This window comes from Temnothorax longispinosus, chromosome 9, assembly GCF_030848805.1.
Source record: "Temnothorax longispinosus isolate EJ_2023e chromosome 9, Tlon_JGU_v1, whole genome shotgun sequence".
Classification (NCBI taxonomy): Eukaryota; Metazoa; Arthropoda; class Insecta; order Hymenoptera; family Formicidae; genus Temnothorax; species Temnothorax longispinosus.
The window spans coordinates 7,159,401-7,181,723 of NC_092366.1; the positions used below are offsets into that span (position 1 = coordinate 7,159,401).

At 38.1% G+C, this 22,323-nt stretch overlaps 3 protein-coding genes across 6 annotated transcripts in view; 1 reads left to right on the forward strand and 2 right to left on the reverse strand.

Moving 5' to 3' along the window:
• The window catches only part of LOC139819352 (uncharacterized), a 37,088-nt gene extending 27,199 nt beyond the window's left edge, over window positions 1-9,889 (forward strand). Inside the window, exons 3-5 of the mRNA XM_071788622.1 lie at window positions 3,025-3,110; window positions 3,282-3,406; window positions 4,409-9,889. Of these exons, the coding sequence (XP_071644723.1) occupies window positions 3,025-3,110; window positions 3,282-3,406; window positions 4,409-5,080 (883 nt within the window). The 3' untranslated portion in view covers window positions 5,081-9,889. The remainder of the gene's footprint in view (window positions 1-3,024; window positions 3,111-3,281; window positions 3,407-4,408) is intronic.
• A 689-nt stretch (window positions 9,890-10,578) lies between these two features.
• On the reverse strand, window positions 10,579-12,835 carry Fdx2 (Ferredoxin 2). The gene is made up of 4 exons (XM_071788624.1): window positions 12,236-12,835; window positions 11,470-11,582; window positions 11,246-11,378; window positions 10,579-10,844 (listed from the first exon to the last, which is right to left on the reverse strand). The coding sequence occupies exons 1-4, from the start codon at window positions 12,361-12,363 to the stop codon at window positions 10,751-10,753; spliced, it is 468 nt and encodes a 155-aa protein (XP_071644725.1). The 5' UTR covers window positions 12,364-12,835; the 3' UTR covers window positions 10,579-10,750.
• A 675-nt stretch (window positions 12,836-13,510) lies between these two features.
• On the reverse strand, window positions 13,511-21,826 carry LOC139819351 (uncharacterized). Of its 4 annotated transcripts, none has more exons than XM_071788620.1 (12): window positions 21,535-21,826; window positions 20,926-21,014; window positions 20,389-20,588; window positions 20,072-20,136; window positions 19,905-19,982; window positions 17,466-17,923; window positions 16,561-16,720; window positions 15,886-16,050; window positions 15,277-15,774; window positions 15,036-15,174; window positions 14,692-14,911; window positions 13,511-14,618 (listed from the first exon to the last, which is right to left on the reverse strand). In XM_071788620.1, the coding sequence occupies exons 2-12, from the start codon at window positions 20,949-20,951 to the stop codon at window positions 14,075-14,077; spliced, it is 2,553 nt and encodes an 850-aa protein (XP_071644721.1). In that variant the 5' UTR covers window positions 20,952-21,014; window positions 21,535-21,826; the 3' UTR covers window positions 13,511-14,074. The 4 variants fall into 4 exon arrangements, with proteins under 4 accessions (XP_071644721.1, XP_071644720.1, XP_071644719.1 ...); XM_071788619.1 differs by having other exon boundaries at window positions 14,692-14,914; window positions 16,561-16,717; window positions 21,535-21,824; XM_071788618.1 differs by having other exon boundaries at window positions 14,692-14,914; window positions 21,535-21,824.
• Between the last annotated feature and the right edge of the window lie 497 nt (window positions 21,827-22,323).

Here is a 22,323-nt window from a genome sequence, read left to right on the forward strand (position 1 = left end):
GATGAAAGAAGTTAAATGGAAGTGACTGCGCATAAGAACAATTCACTCAAACTTCTTCCGCTGGCCTTGATCTCATTGAACACAATATTACGCTCGAATTTGGCCAAATAGGCTGGTAACGTAGCGGTTTGGTATCAGGAAGTTTAAAGAAGAAGAAGAAGAAGAAGCTATGACAGGCTGATGAAAGGAAGCGCATTTCGCACGCGAGAGTTGGGTGGGAATTTTTCACCTCGACCGTTACGGGATTTTCTAATAATGGATTACTATTGTAAATCTTAAAGATAATTATTGTAGCGGTCGATATAAAGAATACGGAGCAAACAAACGGTCGCGGCGTTTGTTACAATCTGCTTTCGTGCGAAAGATTGCCATTATGTAAAAGTAGACGGAATGTATAATTCTGTGCTCATCGTCGTGCCGCGCTCAACAATGCCACTTAACAGTTAGCACGCGCGAAAATGCATATGTATGTCTTGTTTCTTTGTTTTTGCAAAGAAGAAAATTAGAGTTCTTAGGCATTCAATTTGTTATGACGTCAGGTGAAAATTCCTTAACGACTTGTAGCATTTTATAATGCAATTTTTCAACCGTTTTTCCGAAATTGGCGTAACTAATTTTTACGCCGACCCTAAAAATACCTCATTTTTCCTGATGGAAAGATACTCGACTGGCAATATTTGATTATAAAATTGTTATAAATTTATTACCTCTAATAATATTCATTACGAATTAATCACGGAAAATACGTGAATTCACGTAACGTTACATTACTAGATTACTACGTTACTGTACTCTTCCTCCGTCATCTCGATGAAAGAGAAAAGTCTCCGTTTGTCTGCTCGACTGGTATATAACGGGTAAAAGTTGCAGCCGTTGGCGCGTGATTTGTCACTCTCGGTGCTCCGGAATGACTCGCTTCTATCGGCACTCAACAAAACCCCGTTGATCTCGCGCATTAACGCGGGAAGACGCCTTGCTTTGGTTCGGCACGTTCATTCATGACCGGTGAGAGATGCACAAACGCGACGACAACGACAGCACAACGAGGGACCGACAAAAGCGTCCGCATCTATTCAACTCGGGCTCGTATAATTTCGTCGTGCGCGAAAGAAAAGGAGAGAGGCATGACGAATGACGAATGTGGAGATGCCAACGATACTCGAATCCGAGAAGCCGAGAAATGCCAAATGGAGTCTGTAGGTAAAACGTTGCATCGATAAAACGAAAATTTGGTATAGTAATTTCGATAATATAGCCGGATGTTAAATTATTATGTATAATAATAAAGTCGATAATAAAAACAAGAAACGACAAAGTAAGAAGAGAAATAATAAAGAATGCCGAAAAACGATAGTAAACTGCATAGTTTCCCGTAAAATATACCATTTGGCGCATGTACCTCGGATGTCATCGCAGATTTGATATAATTTCTCTCGTGCATTTGCAGAGCAAAACGAGCGGTAATCGCTGAGCATCCTTTCCATACCAAACCGTGTTTCCGCAAAAAGCTCACGAATCTTCGTCTGCGTGCCGTTTCTAAATAAGCGTCATCTATAAGGTGCAATGAGGAATTCCCACGCAGCCGTTGCTGCCGCCCTTCGGGGTCAACGATCTCTTTGGATACACGAGCGGGTCATGCGAAGCGATTAGAACTACTATTGTTCGAGACTTCTAGTACAGTGGTAATTTATTTCTGGGAGTAAGCTACCGCGCGCGTTTTGCGATAAATTACCGGTTCTATAATTAACGTTAGGCGAAGACGATTTCAATTACGCTTGTATTTGATATCTTCTTTTTACAAGGATATTTTACACATACATACATACAAGATATGTGTTTCAGAGAATAACTGAAAAGTAGACGTAATATACTTCAGGTTTATGTAAGAAATTCCTAAACAATTGTCCAGCTGGTTTTTAATACAATATTTCCTCTCGCGTATCTGTCACACTTGAAATAATATTGAATTTCTGAAGAATTAAAAAGTCTCTGTCGCAATAAATTTAAGTCATATTCAATTATCGGCTCTCAGATAATTCATTGAAATCTCGCTCGCGGCATTATCGAGAAAATACATAGTAATCCTAATTCGGTGGATCTAATCTGAGAGAGTTAAAGCCGGCCTCTTTAAATAATCTTTATCGTTACGCACGCCTGAAGCAGCATTGTAGCCGGCGTTTTATTTATGGAGAACCTAAGATGATTACGACGAGGGCACGCCTAACTACAGTGTGGCACCGACGTATGAGAGATTAGTTGCGGCACAAAAACGCCTACTGGTCCCGCGTTTACGTCGGGACCATAAATCCATTTGACACGTCCGACTCTCTTTCGATGGAAGTGCGCTTAAACGCGCGGTATATATCTACCTCGCGCGCGACAGAACGCCGATCGCCGAGAACGCCGCGGCTGAAGACAGGAAAAAAAGCGTGGGTTATCTGTAGAGAGTATGTACCGTTATGCACCGATCGTATCGCTGCACTTTCGCGATTATGCAATATTTGCCGAGGAGCAGAATATTTTGACTTACGGCCTTTGTGCTCTAAAGGCGAGGTACTCCAAAGGCATTCCCGTTTCGCTCCTCTGACGCTTTTCGCGGACGGGTATCACAACAATTAATTTGCGCAGCGTTCAATCAATCGCGGGTTTCTTGAAGATTGGAAATACATGTACATATAAGGGCTGACGTGCGTTTTTTAAATAATAATAGTGCAACAATCTTCGATACGTTACAACTAATTTGTAAAAATAATTTATTTTATTTCCTTGTAAATTTTATAATCTTGAACGTATATTTAATATATCACCTATAAAAAGGTAAAAAGGATGTATTTCGCGCTAACCCACAAAAGATCAAATCGTTATCCGAACGCATCTCATGCTGCCGGTCCTGAACCGCGCGAAGCGTTTCCGTGAATCATAATTGCCGATGAAACGACGACGAAAGCGTGCGCCTTTATAACTCGCCCAATTATCACGGACTCGCGAAACTCATCTTCGCTCTGTGACTTTTGTCTGTTTCAGGAGTAACAAGTACCTGCAAAAATCGTCCATCAGCCGCGTGTGCGCCGTCGGAGGTTTTTTCATTAGCATCCCTGTCTTCTTAACTGGTAAGAACGAAACGCTTCTTCTTAGATATTAATTAAATTTATACGAGTCGCACTTGATCCACGTTTGGAAAGATCCACGTGAGCACCCACGACGAAAACGACTCGAACTCTCGAAAGTCCGAAAAAGTTATTGTAACGCCTGCGATATTAATCCCACATTGTGATCCACAGGCATGATCCTGTACACGTTCATCCAGTTCCATTCGACACCGGCGATCGTCACGTCGGTCTTCATCGGGCTCGGCATCGTGTTCTGCGGATGCGCCATGGTCCACAACGTCTTCGTATGGCAGAAAGTGAGTGCGCCTGAAAGTGCAATCATTTTTACGCCTTCCCATCTTCCGCCCTTCCTCCTCCATCCGCTTTCTTCCCCTTCGTCCGGCGATCTAACGGCGTGCGAACTTTTTCGATCATTCACGATATGCGGATCTCCGTCGTAGCCAGTTTGCCTCTTTATTTTCTCGTATTTCACGACCGGCGATGCACCAGTCTGTATCTCCTTCTCTCTCCTCTCCCTTGGTTCTTCCCTCTCCGCCGGCTCTGCGCCCTTAAATCTCTCCCCGCCGCCCGCCGTCCGGCGTGCCTTATTAGCATATCCCGCAACGGTCGATGTCATTATCACGCTATTATTTACGTCGGTGATCATTCTACCGTGTAATTCGATTCCAAACTGGATCTGTACGCAGGATGTCGTGTGTGCGTGTAAGCCTGTACGCGTGTGTGCGTTAAGCGGACGGTGGGTGCGAACGGACGTGTCCGTCGTCGAGTTTTTGCTCTTCGAAAAAGAGCCGATGGCAGTATAACTACCTAACGTTCGTGCGATCCTGGGACGATACTCCGTTTCGCATTACGTAATGTAAATGAATTGTGTGATTAAGCGGAAGATTTTGTATAACTGCGTTTGTCGCGGCTCCCCGTCGCGTTCTCTTCGCGATAAACTTCACATAAATTGCACGACGAAGAGGACTCTTTTTTTATTATATTTCTTCCGTAATCCTTTCAGCGTTGCGACAAAGATTTTTCTAATATACTCGTCGTCTATTATTTTATCTTATTTTAATTACTTAATAAAATTCGAAAGTGAAACTTGCATTTAAGTAAATAATTTTATGAAATGACATAAAGCAAAAGTTTCACATGAAATATAATAAAAGCACCCTGGATTACGGAAATGCCGATACTTTTCCAAATCGCATCCTCTTTAATTCTCTCTCTCTCTCTCCTATCTAAATAAAGTTTACTGAGAGAAAAAAAGCAAATATTTTATAGAATAATTTTCTTTCTTGTACAACTCGTAGGAGAAGACGAATGCGGTAAAGGCGTTTGCCCGCGAGCAATGCGAGGTCGCGGCGCAGCTGCAGCGTCAACAGCAGCAGTTGCAACTGCAGCACCAGCAGCAGCCGCATCAGCAGGTACACTCGCAGCATCAACAGCACCAGCATCATCATCAGCAGCAGCATCACCATCATCATCATCAACAGCTGCAACTACGGCCAACGCTGCACATGGGATCGAAGATCGGCAGCGGCAGTGGCGGCGCGATGGGTCATTCGACCGTCAGTCTGGCCCAACTTGGTCGCGGCCTCCACCATTCTTATCAGCATCATCCGCACCAGCATCATTCTCATCAGCAGCGGCACGTGTCCTCCATGTCGCCGCCGTTATTACTGTCGTCGCCGAATGCCGCAGCGCAGCACAATCACCTGACGCATCGCGGCGGTATTGCCGCCGCTGCTGTTGCTGCCGCTGCCGCCGCTGTCGCCGTCACCGCCACACCACCAACGACGCCCGGCGATCGGTCGCCGCCGAGTCCCAACGGTGGCGGCGGCGGCAGCGGCAAGCTCAACAGGTCGCAGCACTTGCCGCGTGAGACCAGCGGCAGCGTGAGCCCCGGCCTGCCGGCGGCCACGCTCGATCTGAGTAGTGCCGCTACCACCAACAGTCCGCACGAATTGTCGACTCTCGTTTAGGCATCTTAAGGGAAAAACCGAGGAAAGGATCCGAGGATCTATTCGGATACGTATTCTTTGAACAACGAAAGAGATTATCTCCCGGATCGTCTTAAGTCGATATTTATGAGAAATAGATCTAAAATTATTTAGAAACAAATTCTTCAATAGTTATTGTCTAAAAAGAAGGGACCAAAAATTGTTAAGGCTGCTTATCTCACGTTGTTATTACCACGTTGTGTCGTGTTGTGTCGTTATCGGCATGTTGTCGCATTATTAACATTATTATCATCATTGCGACATCATCATTTACAAGGGAAGGTTCAAAACTCCATTGATTTCGATGAAATTTGGCAGAACTTACAGAGAAAGTTCCCCCGAATGATACTCCTATTTGGGCGCAGACGGTCAACCATTTCCGAGATATTTTAATAATAAATGTAGTAGCGTCTTCAGAGTAGAGTTTATTAGAACACTTACATACGAGTATTTGTGGCGTAGTGGATATGGGTGGTAACTACTTCATAATTTTTTTCGAGTTTAAACCCCCCAATTAATTAATTTTTTTATTGTATTATGTTTTATGGTAAAAATAATTATTGTTAATATAAATAAATGTATATAAATTATTTTAATATAAAAAAATTTATATTATATAAGTAATATAAATAGTCATGATATATAAAATAATATAATAGTCATGATACAAGGTCTACGAATTATGAGGCTATTACCATATTCACTACGCCACAAATACTCATGAGTGTCCTAATAAACTCTAAAGACGCTACTAAATTTATTGTTAAATATCTCGGAAACAATTAACCGTCTGTATCTAAATAGGGGTGTCATTACATTCGGGGAAATTTTTTCTGTAAATCTTGCCAAGTTTCATCGAAATCGATGAAGTTCAGTTCTGCATTTTCTCTTGTTAGTATTTATCTTTTACTTTACTGATGATACAATATTCTTGGATATTGACAAGGGCCGATAAGAAGGAGATCTCACTTTGATAACGATGAATTATCGTGAATCTTTTGCTTACTCTCTCTCTCTCTCTCTCTCTCTCTCTCTCTCTCTCTATATATATATATATATATATATACGTAAATATTATATATATATATATATATAAAATATTTACGAACTTTTGATGAATGAAAAACACCGTTCGGAGTTTTGCTGCTAAACAATTTACTCCAGATTAAGGAACTAAGAAGAGAATAGTTTTAATAAATTTTTGCGAATATATTTTGTTAACAGCCTAAGCAAAAGTGTGAAAGGTAATTCAATTAAATTCATTTCTTAATTTAAGATAATAGCTAACAATGCAACACCGCAGCAATGCATTTTTCTTTAATTTAATTTTTACCGTCTCATTATTTGACATAATTTTCGTTTTTAATATAACTTTAACGATAGATAATTTGATCGAAATTGCTGTTGCTATAGATACAGGACGCTCCAGAATAATATTGTTTTAGCCGTTTTTATGACTAATTTAAAGGTGACATTTTAAGACTGTCAAAAAGTGTTCCATTAGAATTTACCGAGCAAAATTTCATTAGCGTCTTTCGTTTGTCTATTCTTCATACTACTCCGACAATTAACGGCCTTGAAATTTATACTCTCAAAGCCACTGACCATGTTTATGGCCTGTCATTAAACCAGTATTACTCGAGTCATAAGGTTTTTTGTTTCTCTCGCCGGGGTACATAGTTCTCTTGTATAATCAGAATTCGAACTGTCTTGATCCTGCTAGTATTGTAGCTAACATGATTTAATGATTGGTCGATAGCGCTACTTCTTGTTGGCCTTGATGAGCTACATGTTTTTTGTATATTGCTACCAATTACAATTTCCTCAGGTGGGTTTCGCTTGCTTGATTTTTTATCGTTCAATGCGTTCGGGGGAACCGTATGCATATAAATACATATATATATACATACTTATTGTACATAATGTTCTTGGAGAAATTTTACGTCATGTCGTTACAATGTGGGAATTATTTCGATTCCTCGAACGAAACTTGCCGATTTATGCTTTATTTACGACTGGTATATCCTGCTATCACCAAGAGCAGCAGCAACAGGTTCCTGTTGCGCAACGCCGACAAAAAAATTCCTCGTACCGAATGCGTGCTGCATTTTGCCCTTCGTAAATATTCTTTCTGGTTATCATGACACTCTCGGAATATCGGATAACTAAAAAAATTCATGCAGTCTCCGATGAAGAATAAAACAATAATTTTCCTTTTTGCAAACAAATTTTAATTTAAAAATATATTTAAGATAATTTTCTATATTAGATATATTATAATTTATGAAAAACTGCATGAAATGTATCTTTACGCTTGCCGAGTCCCGATCATCCTCGACTACGATTGTTAAAGTGTGCGTACTTTCGAAGCCTCAAGATCTGCGACAAAATGAGAAATTGGCACGAATGTGAATCTTGCCATGTTTTTACTTTATTATTATTATTATTATTATTATTTGTACTTATTTTGCAGAATCTCTAGTCCTAGATTATTTTTGTTCACATGTGTGCGTGAAAGCATAAGATTTTAGAATTCCGATTATTGTATAATTGCGCAGCTAATTAAAATAATTGATAAAATGCTTGAAATTTGTGAACTCGACGCAAATCAGGTTTATCTTTTCCTAATGATATTTATTGTATGTAGTGTAAAACATTATTAGAAATTAATTAGAATTAAACATTAAAAAAGTCAAAAACTTAGCTACTTGTATGGTTCAATTTTTTTTATATTTTCAATATATATGATAATATATGAAAATTATGTTTTGTTTATCTTGTTGTCTATTATGCGAATTTCAGTAGATCAACATTGTATAAAAATGGAGCACTAAATTTCGTTTTAAATTAACACTCGTATGATTGCAGTTAAACACCGCAAATCATAAATCCAATTATTTGTTGTTTATCCACCTGCACGTTCATTAATCTACTAAGGCTGCGTTTCGATATTCACACTGCCAGTACTGATCTATCTATAGTTTACGTATACTACAGATTTTCAGTACTGGTAGTGAATATCGAAACGCAGCCTCACTAAAAAAGAAAAACATAACACGAGTAAAAAAGAATTATTGAATGAGTTCTTCAAATTTCAAGCCTTTGGATGTGTGTTGTACGATTTACAAATCAAATACGCGATTTCGTTTCCTTTATACATCGGTGCGTTTTAATATTTAAAGGTATTAAGCTATGAAGCTGCTTATGAATTTATAATTTAAGCGCATTTAGAATTAGATTTATAATTTTATATCGTTACTGCGTGATCATGAAAGATTCACACCTACACACACGTTAAAAGAAATTGTAGCTCCAGTATTTAAAAATAATTGTAGAATACAACGTGAACAATTTTTTCTTTGTGTCAAACATTTTTCTCTTCAAAACCATTGAAACAATACTTGGCATCAAACTTTCGCAATTATAAAACATCTTCCTGAATATAAAAAATATAAGAGCATTATGAGGGTGCTTATACAACAGTTTTTATAAATTTTAGAAAATTTTATTTTTGATTTGTATCAATGTTCATATCCTTGCGATATCTGTATATAATATTCGCGTTATCTAAAGCATTCAGAATCCAACTTCTAATACAATTGAAAAAAAAAGAGAAAGCATAGAGAATTTATGTCGTTTATGGTGTGTTGCACGGAATAATAATACAAATCATGTGGTAACGACTTATGTAAAGACACTCGATAATCCATGGGTATGACATAACATACGTATATTACTACTAATATGGTAAAAGTTCCATATTCGGTTACGTATTCTCTAAAACTGCTGCGTATATTTTTTCTCTGCGTAATCACGATATACAAATACGGAATCCATACTTGGATGTCACGAATATGCCAAAAAGAAAAAACGAAAAGCTTAAGATTAGATAAAAGAGATATATATAATGAAGAAATGGAGAATGTTTTTTTTTTCCTTTAGCTTTCGCATCTTTTTCATCAATTTTATCTTGAAAAACAAAAATTACAAAGAGATATAGTTTTTAGGACTATCTAAAGTAAAGTTATTGAAAATAGATTTTTTTTTCTTTATCCGTTATTCCGAGATATCTTTATTGATTTTTTCGTGAATAAACGAATTTCGAGTCCGTAAATTGATATCACCGAAGATGAGTTATCGGCAAAATAAAGAATGCACGAAAATGGAGCTTTTACAAATGTATTCTGCAATCTTGGAAATTTAGTCACAGTCTTGTCGAACATTTAAGTGCAAAAATGATTTCAAGTCTTTTATTAATTGTCATACTATATCTAAATTCTTTGTTCGTACATTATTTTATATTTGATTTCATATAAATCATTGAGTCAATTTATTTAAAGAACATATCAATATTCGCAACTTGTGTCTTTATAAATTGAATTAGAAATTCGAAACAAGAATCTTAATGAACTTTCTCTATTCCGATTTAACATTTAAGTGAATCGAGAAACAACTCGATTAAATATATATGTACATAACCCAAGAATGTATATGAGATATATTCTAGAGATGTAATTTAAATGGGCAGGGTAAGAAACTGAAAATATGTAAATTACATAGTAACATAGATGTATACACTTCACCGCGTTTGTAAGTAGTGTAGTAATAATGCATTTGCATGTAGTGAAGCATGTAATAACTTAATCATGTGAGTAAGTTATTTGTTGGGTTCATATACATATATAACGCACATAGTACAAAAGTGTTTTAGCTTTATGTACTGATAGTTACATAATAACAGTAGATGTATTTGGTATGTAATTAATTAAAAAAAGAAAAAATAAATTATTCTGGATATGTATTGCGAATAAAGCTGTGCGTGGATTATTTCAATCATAATATAAATGTGATTTAAGTTTTTCTGACTGATTTAAGAACATTTCCATCAATATTTCATTGAAATAATTATTTATGTATTCATGAACGTTGGGTGATAGTAGATTAATATTTCCTACTATAAAGTTCTCATCGGTATGTGCATACATTTTTTATTTACCCTAAAGATGAACATTTTTTATTGGCGATTGATATAACCATGAGAATGTAACATGAGAAAGGTTAAAATTATTCGCAAGTGTCTTCTTTTTTATGACCTCTTTCGTGATTAGATTAAAGTATGCTTGTGCATTTCATTCTTAATATATCAGTATACTCGTAGAGTATTGATGACAAATAAAGATAACGCAAACTCAATAACAATAATATTTTGCAAGTAAAATTTGATAAAGGGTTTTTGACACTCGGAAATGGATCGGCAGCCAATTTCTAGATTATAATTGGATTAAATAAAATAAAAGTCCCTTTTAAAAAATTAAAAGATTTTATTTTTCTTTCATCGTTTATATTCTAATATTTTTTTGTAAAAATGATTCTTTTCTGTACAAAATATTGTCAATATTGTATATATAGGTATATGAATCATGCATGTAATATATACAATTGTTTTAAAAAATATTATGTAGTCCATTTAGTCTATTTAAAAAATATTGCATGTAGTCCATTTAAAAGATATTTATAATATTTAGATTTGAATATAATTTTAGCTACTATGTACATAATACATTTATATTGGAAAAAAACATTGTGCTAAACATATTGCTATGGAGTCAATTTAAAATTTTCTAAGCACCGATTGAACACCTTATTGAGTTATCATGTTTGTCTCGCATCGTTAATGGTAGCTGGTACTCTCACCTCAATGCCGTCTAGTTTTTCAGTCATTATTATCTGGCATCCCAGTCTTGAGCTATAATTAGATATACGTATATTTAAAATAGTACGAATAAAAAACTATACACCCGAAACATGATAAATAATAAATAAAAGAAATTTACTGTAATCTTTAAAACATGTTAAGCAAAAATATAATGAAATTGATGGATTAGAAAAGGAGACGATCAATTTGAATAACAAATCAAACGATGTTTGACTATAATGGACCTCCTACTTAAAGCAAATTTTATTCGAAATCCCTTAGGGACATAAATATAGAAAGCTAATATATACAATTCATGAATAAATGTATAAGATATTACAAAGTGAGATTCGAAGAATGTGTCTCTCGTGCATCGATCTTTTAGCATATAAAACATTTTTCACGTAGCAAAAAAAAAAAGAGTACAATTTGAATAAAATTTGGAAACATACGTTTCATATCGCTCGTACGCCAACTCCAGCATATCCAGCTCTTCGTCCGAAGGTTCATCAGGAAGACTGTCATACACATCCTTAGGAAAAATTAAGTGACACGTGCTGCACGTCAGTGTTCCTTCGCAGGCTCCTGTTCAAGATGGAAAATACAGATGGATCTTGTCAAACTTGTGCGTAATTATTAAGGACAAAAACATTTTGTAGATATAAAATGTTCATACCGTAACCATCCAAGTCGAGGTCATTGTTCACAACAATATCTAAAATACTGTCTCCAACTTTCCCCTTTGCCTTTATTCTCTCTCCATTGGCTTTAACAAATGTTATAGTGACCCTGAATAAGAGAGAGAGAGAGAAATACAGTATTTATCTATTTTTTGTACTTATCATTTGTCTAGATCGCTTCACTAATAAGTCTATTTTTAACTTAAGTATTCACGAGTTAATAATTCTTAGCAAGGTGAATTTTAATTGACCGTTCACTAAAGTTGCTCAAGTTAGACATAATCCTATCCAGAAATTTATATATTTGTTCATTTAAACGCACATATCTAAAAGATTTCTCGCGATACCAGAGATCTTTTTTTTAGCAGACGTTTCACAAGGCGTTTCTTGACATTTTCAAAAGGAGAAAGTTGTTAATAACATTTAACAGCACTAATCTTACTAATTGTTTTAACGCTACACCCGGTGTCAAGTAGAAGGCGACTAAGAGTGACTTTGATCGAACTCCTCTGATTATCAGCAATTAACATGAACAGAATTGACAATTTTTTGCTAATTTCACCCAACATATGAGAAGAGATTGAGATGAGGGGGACGATGAATTGTACAATTAGAAATTTCATTGTCAACTAATCAAACTGAATCAAACTGATCACCGACTGATTAAGTTGACCCAAATTTGATCAAAGTTACCTAAAGCTTCGAGCACTTCTGACCGCGAGAGAACCGATCAGTATCAATGTTTGAATTTTGTCTACTCACTCCTTGTTCTTGGAGAGCGGTTGCATGTTGGATGTGGCTCTCGCGATCATCACTTGACTAGGCATGACTCTGCGCGCGTAATTTGTTCCCAGGACGGAAAATGATCGCAGTCCTCGCATTAGTGCCATTGTTCAATGTCGAGCATCAAATCGCTCGCGCGGATGTCAAAAACGAGCGTGTTACTATTCCGGTTATTCGGGGGACGGCGTCGAGCAGCGCTGACGAGAACGTGACCGGACCGCGAAATCGCACAATCGTCCGTGTTTGGTGAAACCCGGGGATAAAGTGATGAATTTGCGAATTGCGGGACACGTTGCAGGATTGTAGCGCGGGTTTATCTCTCTCGGTCGTCGGTCCTCGCTCCGCTCGCACGCCGTCCCGGTCCTGGCGAGCGTGACAATTCGACGTGAATCGTATTGTGAGCGTTGTGACTTGTGACGCCAAGCGCACGACAACTCGTCGTCCTCGTCGATCCTCCCGGTCCCCGGATCCGCCTCCGGCAGTTTCCCCGCATCGCGAACAATCACGAATTGGAGTATTGGGTTGGGGACGCAGGGGAAGGAGTAAGGACAAATGTCTCCGAACAGTGACTTCTATGCGCATGCGTGATCTACGTCACTTGAATGCTGAACCATGCTGAACTGAACACGTGTCACGTAATCGGTTTCACAATTCACAACTCGTGACATGGAATGCTACGCAAGCATTTCTAATTTCTATTTTTCTCTCCATCCATCTCTCGGGGCCTGCGATAATAATTATCAATTCCATTACGACTTATATTTTAATAATATGAATAAATGATATACAAGATGGTCATACAAAAGTCTCTGTTACAGACTCTTGACGATTTTTCAGGAACCATTAGATAAAAATGCATATGATTCAGGGAAGATATTATCTCACTGTAATAGATAAATATCTAAAAACAAACAATCGTGGCATTGCGTCAAACGCCACCAATCTCATCACTAATCATAGTCACAAACACAATAAATTGCCCCGACAAAAATACATGATAAACAGAAGATTTTATGACAGTCTCTGACTTTCCATTCATTCGCAAAATAAAGTAGAACTATAGTTAGTTGTATTAACTGCAGACAAAAAGAAATAAGAGACTTGATTGCATTTGGTAGACGAAAAATTGATATTTACGATAGCATTACATACCTACTCTAAAAATTCTTGAGCAAAATATTTATTAAAATAATTGATAATAAACGGTCGCGAAATTACGAAGTGATTTAGGGATTGGTCGAAAGAATTATATAATTGATCCTAGAGAGTGCGGAATTTATTACGATCAATAAAACCTATAGTTAAATTGTGCTTACATGAGATCTACACGAGATTGATCAGGCGCACACGCTTTTCTCCACGCTAACAACTGAAAATTGAAATTTGCATATTTAATTACTTCATGTATATGTATAATTACGTTTGGACAATGTCACTGATACCTCGGCAACGCATATGATTATATCAATGATACAATACTTGTATGTTAAAATTACATAAATTGAAAATTGTGAGACTTAAATACATTGTAATTAACACATATTTTCAAACGAAGAAGAAAATATAATACGGAAGAAACACGTAATAATAAACAAATATTTTGCACGTGCGGTATATTACGCGCAAAAATTATTTTTGTTTAATTAAATAAAAGATAATTCGATAAATGTATATTCGCATGATCCATGATAAAAATAATTATTAGAACGAGATTTAGAAGAACATAATCTCAAAAATAATCTGAAAATGGGTCAAATAAATTGAAGATGTACAGCAAAAGATGATTCTCGACGATACAACACATTCGTCTGTTCGAGCTTAATTTTTAACATCTTTAATTTTATTATTACCGCTCTTATCTTCGAGGATTTCACTCTTCTCGTTTTCTTTTTCTTTTCCGGGCTGCTTCTTGTCTGAATTGCGAAAACGATCGTAACGCGAATCCTCATCGTCGCTCGATTTCGATGCTCCTGCCTCGCTTTCTCTTAAAATGTCACCTAAATCCTTGTCAACATCGTCCCAAATAATTTTATCGCTACCGTGCGCACGGTAGTCATCGTCGTCTTCATCCCCCTGATTATTCTTACTGTCTTTCGCGTTCTTTTCAGAATCTAAGTTACTAGATTTTTCTTCTTCAATTGTTATGTATTCTGGGCCGGAAACGCCATTATTATCAGCTGCAGTAGACACTGGTGTAGCAGATACTTGTGGATCGGACGTGACGGGAGAAGTCTTCGCAGTGTCCGATGTACTATTAGTCACGGTGGAATTGGTAGAATTCACATTCGTTGCAGATGACGATTGAAGATGTATCCTTTCCGCTTGACGTCTAAGTGCCTTGTCGTCATTGTCTCGCACATACCTGCAATATGTATAATACGATTGTAATAGTCTACCTATCGATTCGTTTATTCTTTAACATCGTTGTGATATACCGTTTAAGATGACTGCGAGTAGAACAATGTAAAGCGACTGCCCGCTCTATGTTTTCGCTGCGTGGCAGATATACTTTGCATAACTCGCAATATTGTACTTCGACACGTTTTATGTATTCCGCACCGACTTTTATCATTTGTTTGCCTTTCGATTTTTTCTCAGTTTCGCTCGAACTCTCACCCTCGGCCTTTTCTTTTTTCTTGTCGTTGGACTCTTCGTCTTCTTTAAAAACAATGATGGTGTGACATAAGGGATTTAGAGATAAATCCATGTGATAATTAAATTTGACCACGAGAAAGATCTTTGACAAATTAGAAATAATTTGTACATGCTTGTTACGTACCGTCTACATCACCTACAGAATCCAAAGTCATGAAATTATCAAGATTAACTTCTTTATCATCTTCTTCTGGCGCACTCGAATCCGCCTCTGCTTCGCCACTTCCATTTGCATTCATTCTTTCTCTCAGTATACTCTTTCTCTGATGAAAGGAAAGGAAAATAATCGATTTACATTTAGTCATATCGTGCCAAGGAAAATTAACAACTGATTGATACACAAGAGTTCAAAATATAAGAGTTACCTTGATGTGCTCTAGCGAACACATATGTGTCTCAAAGAACATTGGTGAACGGAATTGGATACGACAAACACGACAGAATGGTGTGAGGAATCGTTTCATTTGACGATGAGATTCGGACAGCTGATGAGCAGCTTTCAAGGATCGGTAATTTAATTTGCAAATGGCACAAAACATAGTACGAGAGGGTAACGTGCCACGTGTCGCATCGCGGGCCTCAATACGCCTTTGCTCTTGCCGTTGAACAACTCGCATACGCGTAAGTGTCACCTTATGTCGAGCAGCGATACGTTTCATCGCCGCGCTATGACGGCCAGAGAACAGATGGAGTGAATATTCTCTGAACGTGACGCTGTGATGAGCGCAATGCGGGCATTTCAATTTTATGAATTTTCTACCGTCCCGTCTACTCGGCAATTCTTCGGAATCTGCAGTTCTATCACGTTCCGCTTTTTCATTCTCATCATGTTCCTCATCATCACCATCGTCATCTTCATCCTCCTAGAAACCCAATAAAATAGATTAGAACAAATCAAGAAAACACTAATAATGATAATAATAGTAACAGTAATTTAAATAGTAATAAATATATAGCTAAGAGAGACAACTCACTTCTCGCTTCTGATCATCATCTTCCTCTTTAATATCATCATCTTTTTCTTCCTCATCTTCGGTATGTTGCCTTTCTCTATCTTGTTTTTCCTTCTTACGTTTGTCCTCTTTTTTCTTTTTCTCCTCTTCCTCTTCCAAGTCTTCCTCTTCATCACGTTCGTGCGGCTGTATAACATTAATGGATATTACAATAAATATTACAAAACATGCAACAGGATATTACGGTAAATATGCAGAATTTGGGCCTCCTCACCGATTTCGTTGAACTTGGGCTTAATGGGCGCGTTTTTGCGTGAAACGAAAGAATCTGGCAGAAAAAAGTGTCGCTGAAATCAGTGAGGAGGCCCAAATTCTGCATATTTACCGATATTACGTATTATTAAAAAAAAAATGCTGTTAAATAATGCATTACAAATTTTAATGCAATAAATGCATTTAAAAAAATTCTCGGCGAATCTATCGTTAGGAAGAACCTGGTGCTAGAGATCCGATCGTGTGGTTTTAAGCACCAGCGATTAAAAACAAATAATAAAACAATCCTCCGCATTTGTGACCATCGATCTTTATATCATATACATTCATATCTAATGACCGAGTTACATAAATATACTTAAATTCACGATTACGAGCGATATACGTTTGACAAGCTTGTTTACAACGTCACTGTTGATTTACCTTTTCTTCGTCGTCCCAATTACTCTTATTATCATCTTCCTCGTCATCGTCATCGGAAAATTCTGCATTAATGGCTTTGGCCATCTCTCTATCCTTGTCCTTCACGCTGGTCCCGGATCCCGAGTCCTTTTTACTTCCGGGTAGCCTAGTAGTACCGCTACTAATGACACAGCAATTTTGTTTTGACTTATATTATTTTCCAGCATTCTGTTTTTTTTTTTTTTCGTGCTTCTTTGTCTTTCGTTGTATCATCGAGCAAAACTTGCTTATAGATGATACGTAGAAAATATCGCGATAGGATCGGTTTTAATATCTCGGCTTTATGGCCCAAAATGTGAAATGCGTTTCGTAGTGTACGCTAAAAGTGTCTATTATTCATTTTTCTTTTATTTTTTTTTTCATCGCGTTCTGACTTCTTCGCTCACTCTCGGTCGTGCCAAAAAATATATGAATAGTATAGTCGTACCGCTATGAACTTTAAAGAGAATTATATCTCATGACGAGTAAAATACAATTATTTTAGCTCTCGTATCGAAAGTTATTACATTGCGTTTTGATGATACACACATACACACGTACATTGCGTTTATACGTATCATCACTGATTTCTTCTTTATTAGAACAAAGCTGCAAAAAGCTCTCTTTCTCTCTCTCGGCAGTGAAACATTTGTTTCAAGACTGTTTGCATCTTGACTTTTTATCAATCGATTTACTTACTAGGCACTTATTCACGCATGTGTATTTTGTTCGTTCGCTTTCATCTAAATCATTGTCTTGCGACACTCAGGTCATCGACCGAGAGTCGGTTTGCGTGAACCGACTTCAAAGAAGGATATTCAAGCACAGGCAACGAAGATAGTATTTGCGTACGATTTTTTTTTTGGGTAAGTGACTTAATAAATTACCTCCTGCGTAGTTTGGTAGTAGTCATGCGCACACGCTGGATGTAGTCTCGCGAGCGTGAGCCTAGCAGCTTTCGACGATAGTCAAGCGAGTGCAGAGTACGCTTGCGAGCCATGAGGACGTCCGATCGAGAGCTCACACGATGAAATGCACCACCTCTACCACCGGTGCCGCGGGTCGAAATGCGACCTCTGTAATTTGAGCTCTGATGCGATATTCTTCCTCGACTCGAGGTGTATCTCTGAGTCGGAGGCGGTGCCATTTCGCTAATCCGAGGAGGTGGCGGAGGCACATAGCTCCGTGAGGCGGAATGACGATCCTCGGAACGGTGGTACGATGACGCGCGTTCGCTCGGTCTCTTGTCCTCGTATACAGTGGATGACGATCCCTTATTATCGTCATAGGGCGCCGATGCAGATGAACCGTACGACGAATACCTCTGTGAACCGCTACCTCCACCCTGCCAAATCAAATTTAATTGTGCTCCTTCCATGCATTCCTCTCTTTCGTTTCATTTCCTGTCCTTTCTCCCTTATATTTTATTCTACGCACATATTGTATATTTATATATAAGTATACACGTATGTGTGCTTATGCATACCATATCGTTTCTCTCCCCTTTTTATTCCCTTTCCTACCGTTTATCTCTCGTAGATCTTTCTACACACACACGTATCTACGTTTAACTCTTAATTGCTACTGTCCAACTGGGCTAATCGAGTGCCTAACCGACTGACATCGATTGATGGATTGATCGAGTGATCGACTGACTAAATGGCTAACTGACTAACTCAATCGACCGAATAAAAAATTGATTGATCACGTAACAGCGTAACTGTCGGTATAGTAATTAACTGATATATTTCTATTTTCAGTTTTTAAATCCATTTGCATTTCATCATTCGGTTATCACGTGCATGCAGTGCTAATTGGTTATCGTTTAAAATGGTTCAGTCATGTCATGACCGTCGCAGTCATATAGGATTAATAATTGCCGTTACTCTATGCTCGTCGTATCACCTAGATATGTAATTTGACTTTCCCTAAACAATCAAGAATCCCTAAATGCCTTTTATACTTTTGCCTCATCACGTGACTTCGCGTATAATCGTGCGAAAAATATACTTGCTAAATCTCATTCACATTTGCAATCTTGGGAGTAGTAGCAGCGCTCGCTTCCCTCGAGCTAACGTCTATCTCGCCACTTAACGATGCGTGTACAATACGTATAATGCTCTCGGTAGACCTTTCCAACTTAGTCGAATTATCTGTTATTAGGTGCGACACGTCAAATCTTTCATATACACGAAGATGATAACCGAACGAAAGTAACAAAGCTGTCGCTATGTACGTAATCATTTGTAAATATTGGTGCATGGTTGCGTTTGGTAATAAGATAGTTTGAACAATATCACGTATAGGTATGTACATCCATAAATCCATCTCTCGCTCGTCTCCCCTACACGTATCATGCATGTCAAGTATTTTCCATCATTCTGTAGGGATATGCATACATTAGACATTAATTCTTTCCCAATTCCCTTTTTGTCATGTTTAACGTAAGGTCGATAAAGGACGAACGTCCTAATACGATTGGAAAGGTCTACGAACGTATAAATATTATTCAAAATTTATCTCTCTTGTAATTTAGCATTTGACATAATTTAAATAATTAATTACACGATGTGTTTATGGATGATATTTCATGAAAATCCCATGCCTGAGGACGTTGTATGTTATTTCTCTACAATTTCTCTATACTCTCTATTCTCGTTATCGCATAATGAATCGGCGCTTATTGCTCTCTAACAGGGAACAACATGATGCAACTCGCACGTACGTCTATTCGTTCGATTTTCCATCGACTTTTCAAATAGCTCTCAAACTTTAATAGGATATATGCGGACAGCGGGCATATCATAAATATCATTAATACCATCGAGGTATATCTCATCTTTTAAGGATTCATCTTTTAATAATTTGACGTTTTTGTAGCGTTCCACCGCAGTAGCGTCCCAACGCAAAAAGAACGAGCGTTCGAGAAGCCGTTGGTTCGCGTTGCTTGAAAGGAAAGTATGATAACTTATGAATGCTTCATCTAAAGTATACCAATCTTTCTTATATACGAGTGTCCTGAAATCATTTGATATTCCTTTGTGTAATTCATTCTTTAATACGTTACATTTTAATCGACAAGTGACAAACTTTCAGGACCATCGTTCTCAATTACATTACATAAGCTAAAAACATTTTGAATCTTCTGTTAAAAGAAAACTTTTATTATGAAAAATTTAACTATAGGGAAATATCATGACCAATTTCAGAGCATTGCATATTGATGCCGTTGATGCTACACTTTTCTCTCAAATTACTAGTTATCTTACGAGGTAGAGAAATGTATGAAGGAGATTACAAAGAGAAAGGCAGGAGAGGATACATACCTGATAAGAATCACTTCTTATCCTTTTACGGTTCGACTCGCTAGACGATCGATGGTCATCTCTAGCAGAATATGAATCCTACGGAAAAAAAAAATATTTCAGTACTCTGGATAATACCATAAAAAACGCTTTTGAAAGTTTTCTATAATCTCATTCTGTATTCTTACACGAGGTCTTTTATAACTGTTAGAATGTTCGCCACGTCCGCCTCTGCTTGAATATCTTTCCGACCCTGTAAAGATAAATCGACGATATTACATCACATACATTTATTTACTCCATTTTGAAGATATCTACATGGATTTGTACATATATTAAATTTCATAATCTCCAACCTAGGCTGTGCTCCATTCGGTGCGTCAAAGTAGATTTTTGTCTAAATTGACCACGTGGACAAAGAGTTTGTTAACGCCGAGTGGAGCACAGCCCTAATTCAGTATAAGTTTCTAAGAGTGCGCGCGCGCACACTTTCTCTGTATATTACCTAAATTATATTTAGATCTAGAATCATAGCTCGTCGTTGAATATTTAAATCTGCCACCTCTGGAAGATGAGTATCCTCCTCTGGATATATTTCCTCCTGCCGAACCACCATTCCACTCGTTTCCTCCGCCACCACCTCGACCCCTATAAGAACCCCCTCCGCGAGAACCAAATCCACGACCACGAGAACTCATGGTGGAACTAAAAAAGAAATCGAGAAAGATATTTCCTGTTACGCTTACAATCTATGATTCTATTTATTCTTGTTCTCCATGTTTTGTTCTTTGACATGCTCTATTGTCTTATATGTAAAGAAAAAAATTAAGACTTTCTTCTTGCTGTAACCAAACAAAGTACTGACATGCAAGTGTGTATTAAAAAAAAAAAATAAATAAATAAAGAGTAAAAATACGTGGCAACAGAAATAGTGAAGTCGCTCGAAATGCAAAATGCGCTCAAATAAAGTGCCACTAAAGTAAAGCACATATCAATCTTGCCGAACAAACGCAAACCCGCGGCATGACTAAACGTACGTTACCTGTATTTGTTGTAACCATAGCTCATGGTTGCAACCTTATCGATGAACGAGACAGAGAGAGAAAGAGAAAGTATCCTGTAGTGGATAGTCTATGAACAAAATAAATATTTTTGTACAACGTATGTGCCATAAGTTACAATCGTGGAAAATATACGTCGATAGCCTCTCCGCGATTACGAAGTCGCGGTTCAGGTTCTGGTTCAGGTTCAGGTTGAGGTTGAGGTTAGCGACTCTGGTTGAAATCACAAATGACGCAATTCCGCGTAAAATTTGCAAACGACCTCGACCTTCCACGAAAAGAGAATTTTGGAATTGAAAAAGACAACGCGATTACAACGGCGTCGATCGATCGCATTGGACGAAATCCTGATATGCGCCACAACGCCGACCAACGCCAACAACGCGTCGCATATCGGCGAGGGACCTCGTTGTATGTACCTCGTGCCCCCCTTACGCGAAATATCCCGGGCCGCGGAAACCAGATTCGCCCCGAGGGTGAGAGCTACGGGTCGATAAAAGGGTCAATAATTTCGCGTTTACGCGACCGAGGGAAACAATGGCCGCGTTTCGGTATCGCTATCTCGACGTAGCGCAACGCAGAAAACTCACCTGGTTGAACCGCGTCAGCGGCAGCCGCAACCTCCGCCTCCGCCTCCTCGTTGGGACGAGAACGCGACCACGACCGATCTCTCGACTCTCGACGCCCAGATATACGCGTTACGTGCTCGACTTGCTCGATTTGCTCGACGCCTAAGATACTTTGGCCGACAAACTAGCGCGAAACCGCCGAAACCGGAGCTGACTGGAGCTGACCGGAGTAAATGGGAGCAAACGAGACGCAGACGTCCTGCCGTCCTCACGTTCACCGAGGAACCATGAACGCATGAACGACTAAAATGTCGGCACGCACATTTTCGGTTAGAAAAAACAATGGCGTCCGAGCCAGAAATGTAACGGAAAACTTGGCGTCATGTTCGACGTCCAATAGCAGAACGTATTTTTTAGGGACTTTGACCGACGGACCGACGACATTTTGTTCCTGGAAAACGAATCTTTCTATTGGATGCCGGAAGTTGTATGTACGCACGTGACGTCAGAATAGTACGAATTTTGTATTATGGACGATTCATAATTTGATTTGACAAATGGCCGCGTTCAGCAGATATGTACAACTCTGTTGAGTTCGTTTTATCAACACTCTGCGTTGATTGGTTGGTTCTAAAAGTAAGAGCCAATCACGTTTGACTGCTACTCAGCGGCTTGATCTGCTGAGTAGCAAACGCGCCCAATGAGATTTCGTCTGAAATAATATTGATATTCTATTCAGCCAACGAAATGACCATATTCATTGTTTTTGAACTAATATTTTTCCTACATGTTAAGTAACAAAAAATTAAT

Bases quoted from the DNA above. Each gene is read 5' to 3' on its own strand.
- Fdx2 (XM_071788624.1), bottom strand. From the start codon at position 12,363: ATGGCACTAATGCGAGGACTGCGATCATTTTCCGTCCTGGGAACAAAT. The intron at 11,379-11,469 runs GTATGAACATTT...CATCTTGAACAG, and splicing joins CCTCGACTTGGATGGTTACG to GAGCCTGCGAAGGAACACTG. The intron at 10,845-11,245 runs GTATGTTTCCAA...ATCTAATTATAG, and splicing joins GCGTACGAGCGATATGAAAC to CTCAAGACTGGGATGCCAGA.
- LOC139819351 (XM_071788618.1), bottom strand. From the start codon at position 20,951: ATGAGCTATGGTTACAACAAATACAG. The intron at 16,051-16,560 runs GTAAATCAACAG...AATGTTATACAG, and splicing joins ATTGGGACGACGAAGAAAAG to CCGCACGAACGTGATGAAGA. The intron at 14,915-15,035 runs GTACGTAACAAG...TTGTTTTTAAAG, and splicing joins TTCTGTAGGTGATGTAGACG to AAGACGAAGAGTCCAACGAC.